This window comes from Eurytemora carolleeae, unplaced genomic scaffold (assembly GCF_000591075.1).
Source record: "Eurytemora carolleeae unplaced genomic scaffold, Eaff_2.0 scaffold627, whole genome shotgun sequence".
NCBI classification, from domain to species: domain Eukaryota; kingdom Metazoa; phylum Arthropoda; class Copepoda; order Calanoida; family Temoridae; genus Eurytemora; species Eurytemora carolleeae.
In genome coordinates this window covers 51,098-58,665 of record NW_019396515.1, presented here as the reverse complement: position 1 = coordinate 58,665, position 7,568 = coordinate 51,098, and the positions used below count along the sequence as shown (strand labels likewise).

The 7,568-nt window shown below is 33.7% G+C and overlaps 2 protein-coding genes across 2 annotated transcripts; both read right to left on the bottom strand.

The window, feature by feature from the left end:
* Positions 1-15: 15 nt before the first annotated feature.
* Positions 16-1,583, bottom strand: LOC111704692 (transcription initiation factor TFIID subunit 10). The gene is made up of 4 exons (XM_023477006.1): positions 1,529-1,583; positions 1,256-1,365; positions 1,034-1,099; positions 16-120 (listed from the first exon to the last, which is right to left on the bottom strand). Exons 1-4 carry the CDS (start codon positions 1,581-1,583, stop codon positions 16-18), a joined length of 336 nt encoding a protein of 111 aa, XP_023332774.1.
* Positions 1,584-1,592: 9 nt separating this feature from the next.
* LOC111704707 (uncharacterized) lies at positions 1,593-7,558 on the bottom strand. The gene is made up of 7 exons (XM_023477027.1): positions 7,453-7,558; positions 6,964-7,061; positions 4,877-4,932; positions 3,608-3,703; positions 2,858-2,898; positions 2,340-2,398; positions 1,593-1,666 (listed from the first exon to the last, which is right to left on the bottom strand). Exons 2-7 carry the CDS (start codon positions 7,035-7,037, stop codon positions 1,606-1,608), a joined length of 387 nt encoding a protein of 128 aa, XP_023332795.1. The 5' UTR covers positions 7,038-7,061; positions 7,453-7,558; the 3' UTR covers positions 1,593-1,605.
* Positions 7,559-7,568: the final 10 nt, after the last annotated feature.

Genomic DNA, 7,568 nt, shown 5'->3' with positions numbered 1-7,568 from the left:
TCTTTACAATATTTTTCAATTGTTTCCTTTCTTACCGAGATCATCCGTGGTTAGAGCATATTTTCTATCCTTGCCAGACACCTTCTTAGTTTCCTTCCCTCCCCCTCGCATCTTACAGTGCTGAATACAAGGAGGTTAAAGTTAAATATACTTAAAGGGACTGTAAGTGTTATTTCAAGTAACCTTTAATGCCCGATGTACATCGGTACCTTTAAATCCTTTGTGTGTTTCTCGAGTAAAGAGATATGCGTGTTTAAACTTATCGAAACCCCCGCTTGTATTCAGTGTTGAGTTCAGACTGTACGTAAATCAACCAAGGAGAATGGAATATAAGGGAAAAGAAATCGACCCGGCCCGCCCTACCATATAATTATGAATGCTTTGCAGACGGTACTTCATTTGAATAAGAAATATTTGTCTGAGAAAAAATTAGGCTGAATAACGCAAACAAAAATATTAGCAATACGGTGTATTTTTTTATATTAAAAAATTGGTTTTAATTAATTAAAAAAAATAAAAGACGACCCTCTAAAAGTCTTTTTTCAAATGGAGTACCCCGTCTGCAAGGCATGTATAACCATATGGTAGGGCGGGCCGGGTCGATTCCATCTCCCTTATATTCCATGCTCCTTGAACTCAACACAGCGCAGCTGAATAGAAGAGGGTTTTGATAAGCTTGCACACACATATCTCTGTACTCGAAGAACGCACTAGGTATTCAGTGGGCAAAACTTAAGTGTTGGATCTCAAAACAAAAGTTACAAACTCAAGACACTTTATACTCCTACCTTTTTCTTCTAAAAATAATTTTAATTTTTGCTAAAACGATGGAAAATTCGGATCTACATGAAAAGTCAGACATGACCATTTCGAACATTTAAAAAATACTATATTTTCTCCATGAAACAATATGACTTGCTTTAACTTGAATTTTAAGGATCAAAATATAATTTGTTGTGTAAAAATTGTGTTAAAGAATGATTCTTGCTTAAGAACTTGACAAGAAGATAGGTATAAATGAACTGACTACTACCTGAAGGGCATCGTATGCAACATCAGAAATGAACTTTTGAGCAGCTGATGATATCAATCGAACAATCTAAAATCAACAATTTATTAAAATATATGTATAAGTGAATAAGTTCGATTTTTTTTTCGTCTGATCGAAATAAATGTAGTTTACCCCCCCCCACACTATATTGAAGAGCGAGTTGTAAAAACATCCCAATGTATTGTTGGTGAATTGCACTGTAACCTGCGGATCATCGGTGTTGACTCCAACGTGTTGTAGAATGGATTTAGTTGTAGCGTCTGATACAACAGGAGTATAAGCTTCAAGTTTAGTCAATAAACTCTCAATACCACCTATATTATTACATACAAAGGGACTGTTATCGTAATTCTAGAGAGGGGAAAAAATGATTATCAAAAGAAGAGGGAAGGGATGAGATTTTTTGGGGGGGAAATATCCAGTATGCACTCATAAAATATGCAATATGCACTCATGAAAACTAAAAAAAACATTAACCTGGAGTAGGGGGTGGAGTGTTTGGAAAATCATCCTTCGAAAAACTTCCCGACATTTTTTATCATTTTCTGAAAATATTATTTCTTTAATGATCTCTTTTTACCCTTGTAAGTGCCGCTGAACCGATCGTCTTCCTTCCTGAATAATTCAGACATTTTAATATAAAAACTTGTCAAAAAAACTTCCGCTTTAAAGTAGTTAAAATTCTTTAAATTCCTTAATGGAAAAACATTTTTAATGCAACAAAAAAAATTCAGAAAATAAAAGTTGATCAGAGCTGAAAATTTTTGAATGGTGGATATCAAAATAAATGCTTGACCTCCTCTTTCTCTTAATCTCCAGATTAAATAATGCTTGTTCTCATCTTGTTATTAATCTCCAGATTAATTAACCGATCGGGATTAAGGATATCCCATTCTTTAGTTTTCAGCTCAGAAGTCAGAACTTTTGTTTCGTGGATCTCGGAATAAATCATTGATCTTAATCTTAGCGGGTCTACGGATTAACTTGATTCCTTTCCGATATCCCTTGAATGATCCTCACAAGTATAACTTTAGTTTAGAAATAAAGCATTATTCCTCAGATTTAAAAGTGCCCACATTGGATATCGAGATCAAGCGTTCAAGTTGAACAATATCCACACATAAATTCTCATCTCAGAGCAGGAAATATTTGTGTTAGATATCTGGCTGCGCGTAAGAATCCTAGACTAAGCCGGAGATCCGAAATAAAAGTTTAGTCATTATTTAAAAAATGAATTTAGTTTATGAAAAGAAAACCAGAATTCAATTTATAATTTTGCTGAATTTTCCTTATAAACTCTACATCAGTCAACATGTCAGTATCAGTTAGGTCCTTACTTTTCTCCTCCTTCATAAATAAAATAAAATAATTAATTATTTGCTTCATTCGTTTGCTTCTTTTGATTCAATTGACGTCAAACCGAATCAGCCTTCTAGGGACTTCCTGCTCTCCAGTCTTGTAAAAATTAAGTTTAAACTTGTTAAAAAAAATTCAGCATTTCTCTTGATTTTTTTCTTCTTTCTCTGAATGGGTGGAAATAAATGATTTTTTGGTGAAAATAAACAAATTTTTGGGTTAAAAGCGTCCAAAAAAGGCATAAGTTAAGGGTTGTTTTTAATAAACTTTACAACATTTTATCCCAAAAAGAAAGAAAAACGATCTAAAAACGATTGCTATAACACATCGTTTTTGGTTGTATTCTATGAGGATCAAAATTTGGCACAATGTAAGAAAACCCATGTTTAAAATAAATTTTGCCCCTGAAAGAAAGAAACCAATTAAGGGCAAATTCCTAGTTCTGGATACCTGATCAATGTAGAGAATGGACTTAAATGCATTCAACTCTTCTGATGATAAAAACCAGCATGACCTTTATAGAATTGCCACTTACAATCAATTGAAAGATCTTTAAATCAATAAACTTAAATATTCTTTCTTAGTTCACTTAGTAAAAAATTATGATGTTGGTTTTAAAATTGATTCAAGCTACTACCCGTAACAAGGTCAACTACCTGCGTAGTGCGTAGTTCGTTGAACGAGCCATTAATTTTTCGAATAAATTAAAACTTTATTTTGAAGAATTTTTGCGAGAAACCCTAATTGTATCTTATTTTTAACTACGTCTTACGTAATCATAAAATATCAACTCTGATAAATTAATCAAAATAATCAAATGGAAATGGAAACTAATGCTTTCTTTTATCTTTATGACATGAAGAGAAGAATCATCCAGAATAATTTTTGATGATTTAGGAGGGGGGGGGGTATGAAAATTGGACTTCAAATAGGCAAGTTTTGTTTTCTTTTTGATCCATCTAACCTTAAATTTCATTTATTTTCCACTAAAAATCATATATTTTCTCCAATTTAGAGAATTCAATCCTAAATAACTTCTAGGGGGAAAAAATTTCAAAAAGGGGGGGAATGATTTTCTAGACAATATACACCCCTGGTCATCGGTCAACACAGACCGAAATATATTTACTACAAACACTACTTTGTGTCGTTTGAACCCAACACGAACACCAAATTCTAAAGTCAATGCTGGTGGTTTTCCTAGGGTTATGTTGGGTGAACATTTTTCTAGGAACTCTGAATCTGATTTTAAGATTATCTTGGTTAATTCAGGTTCCGCTTCAACTAACTTCATTCCTGCACAAAACTAGCCTTTAATTTAATTCTAACATTTTTGCTTTTTAACCGAAAGAAGTGTAGAGTGTAGAGTGTAGAGTGTAGAGTGTAGAGTGTAGAGTGTAGAGTGTAGAGTGTAGAATGCAGAATGCAGAATGCAGAATGCAAAATGCAAAATGCAAAATGCAGAATGCAGAATGCAGAATGCAGAATGCAGAATGCAGAATGCAGAATGCAGAAGCAGAATGTAGAATGTAGAATGCAGAATGTAGAATGTAGAATGCAGAATGCAGAATGCAGAATGCAGAATGCAGAATGCAGAATGCAGAATGCAGAATGCAGAATGCAGAATGCAGAATGCAGAATGCAGAATGTAGAATGCAGAATGTAGAAGGCAGAATGCGGAATGCAGAATGCAGAATGCAGAATGCAGAATGCAGAATGCAGAATGCAGAATGCAGAATGTAGAATGTAGAATGCAGAATGCAGAATGCAGAATGTAGAATGTAGAATGTATAATGTAGAATGTAGAATGTAGAATGTAGAATGTAGATGGAATTTCAAGTGGTCCTCTAACGAAGAGCATCCTTTAATCCATTAACTTAGAAAAAATTACAGAAATAGTCTTGATTTTTTTATCTAATGATTAAGTTTCGATTTTGGTTTCTCTTCCAAAGTTATGCTGCAGAGGCAAAGATGGAAAATGAAATAATTTCACACGATTCAAGATGAAATAATGACGATATCTTTTTCGTTGTTGTTTAGATCAAAGTGCAAAGGGTACTATTGTGAATCGGGCCCCCAGCTCTTTAAATTTTACATAAAAATATTAAACTTCAAGGCCGAGCCTCCATCAGAAAAAAAAGAAAAACCACCGAAAGTACGGATATTCATTAATGACACAAGTGTAAATCAACGTGTTAAAGGTTCTGCCAAGAACGCAAAAGATTACCCAATTGCACACCAACCCTGATTTGAAATTAAAAAGTTTAAAGAATTCAGGAGCAAAAAGGATTATGTTGTTTTTTTAATAGCAAGAAGAAGCCCACTAGAATGATTTCTTGATGGGAAAAATATTCATAAGAAGAATAACCATCTGCTTTTTTCTCCCTCGAAATTCTACAAAGAGGGTGAATTTAAAAAAATGGAAAATAAATATAAAAATATAATTTTTTAAACAGCTAAAACTGGTTCCTTGTTGGTTAGCATCAGGATGTCTATAGAAACCACTCCGTAGCAGAAACTCATATCTAAATAAAAATCGGATCTGTCCGTCTATTAATCAAAAACCTCATAAAATTTCTACGGAATGAGCCTAATCTATGTATTGAACAGCTGGGTATGGTCTAGATCTGAACCTTGAATGAGCCAGCCTTAAATAACAAATTTAAAACAAAGTTTCGGCCAAAATATTAAATTTTCATTCAATCTCAATTTCTAATTAGAAAGCACTTTCCAATTAAATTAAATTTGGAAATAATGGAGCTATTGTTCAGAGAATGAACATTGAACATTTTTTTCCTTATTTAAAAAAATTCTCCATTAAAATTGACAAAAAGACTAAGATTCTAGTTTACGCCTTCAACCATAGTTTTCAAAGCTCTATTGATAACAACGCTTTTTACGGAAGACATGCACCAATTTCTTTTTTAAAGAAAATATGCTTTTGTAGGTCAGTATGATTTTAAGGTTAGATAATAATAGTTTAGACCTATACGTTTATGCTATGCAATATGCATGCATCTTATGCAGCAATATTTAAGAAGTTTTATATATTAATATATAAATCCTCTCTGCATAACACTGTGCTATATATTAAACCTATATGTATATGCTATTTTTATATATATCTCATGGTATAAACGATTGAATATATAATGCATAGTCAAGATATATCTGAAGTGAGTTAGAAGTTAGATGAGACTAGTTTAGACCTGGTGTGGTAAAAGTACAGAGAATTCTGAATAGAGTCATGAGTTAGGTAATACTAGTTTAGACCTGGAGTGGTAAAATTCAAGAGAACTCTGAAGAGAGTTAGAAGTTAGATAATACTAGTTTAGACCTGGTGTGGTAAAAGTCGAGAGAACTCTGAAGAGAGTTAGATGTTAGATAATACTAGTTTAGACCTGGTGTGGTAAAATTCAAGAGAACTCTGAAGAGAGTTAGAAGTTAGGTAATACTAGTTTAGACCTGGTGTGGTAAAAGTCAAGAGAACTCTGAAGAGAGTTAGAAGTTAGGTAATACTAGTTTAGACCTGGTGTGGTAAAAGTCGAGAGAACTCTGAAGAGAGTTAAAAGTTAGGTAATACCAGTTTAGATCTGGTGTGGTAAAAGTCGAGAGAACTCTGAAGAGAGTTAAAAGTTAGATAATACTAGTTTAGACCTGGTGTGGTAAAAGTCGAGAGAACTCTGAAGAGAGTTAGAAGTTAGATAATACTAGTTTAGACCTGGTGTGGAAAAGTCAAGAGAACTCTGAAGAGAGTTAGAAGTTAGATAATACTAGTTTAGACCTGTTGTGGTAAAAGTCGAGAAAACTCTGAAGAGAGTCAGGAGTTAGAAAATACTAGTTTAGACCTGGTGTGGTAAAAGTCGAGAGAACTCTGAAGAGAGTTAGGAGTTATAAAATACTAGTTTAAACCTGGAGTGGTAAAAGTCAAGAGAACTCTGAAGAGAGTCAGGAGTTAGAAAATACTAGTTTAGACCTGTTGTGGTAAAAGTCGAGAAAACTCTGTAGAGAGTCAGGAGTTAGATAATACTAGTTTAGACCTGAGATGAGATTTTAAAAGCTTAAACCCATGTAAAACCCGGTCTTTGCGTCTGCTTAGACCCAAGTAAAGCTCAAGTCAAGACCCGGGTTTTTGATGGCCTTGAGTTTAGTAAGAACCAACCCTCTTGGGGTTTACTCTCTTTAAGACTCGAGTCTTCAGCAGCTGATTATTGTAAACAGCTGATCTGACGGCATTCTGACTGCTACAGAGAGAAAGCTTTCAAAACAGTCTCTCATTGGTCGAATCAGAACCAATCCTGACTTGGGTTCTATCTAAGCCCGAGTTTGAGTTTTAGTCGGGTTTAAGCTTTTAAAATCTCATCTCTGGTGTGGCAAAAGTCGAGAGAACTCTGAAGAGAGTTAGAAGTTAGGTAATACTAGTTTAAATCTGGTGTGGTAAAAGTCGAGAGAACTCTGAAGAGAGTTAGAAGTTAGGTAATACTAGTTTAGACCTGGTGTGGTAAAGTCAAAAGCACTCTGAAGCGAGTCAGGAGTTAGATAATACTAGTTTAGACCTGGTGTGGTAAAAGTCGAGAGAACTCTGAAGAGAGTCAGGAGTTTTTGATATTCTGTGCAGGCTCACGTTCATCGTTCCAAGCAAATATTTTATTTTCTAAAACAAGTTGGATTAAAACAAGAAGAAGTGTTTTTTAGTTTATAAATACTAGGACCAACAAAAGAAGTTGTACCGCTTAGACTTAGTTAAACTACTTATTGTCTAGTCAATTAAAAGCTTTGTCTGATAAAGAATAAATTACATATTGATGTTAATATCAATGTTCATATCAATGTAAATACAAAAATGACTAGCGCATTTTTGCTGCAACTTAAAAAACAAATAGGACTTATTAGAATTTAAAATTGTTAAGTCTAGAAAAACGACAATATCTTCCACATTATTGATCAGATTAAGGTATCAGAGGCACCGTAGTGAATCGGACATTTCCAACTTTGCATGGAGGGTCACTTAAAAAAACGCTTACAGTCCCTTTAAGTTAAATCACCTTTTCAACTGAGTCGAAACTTTCATCAAACAATTTAGGATTGTTTGCGAGAAGGTTAAATAATTCCTTATGCTTGAAGTAGTGTCTAAACTCAATCCATCAATTAAAAACAATCT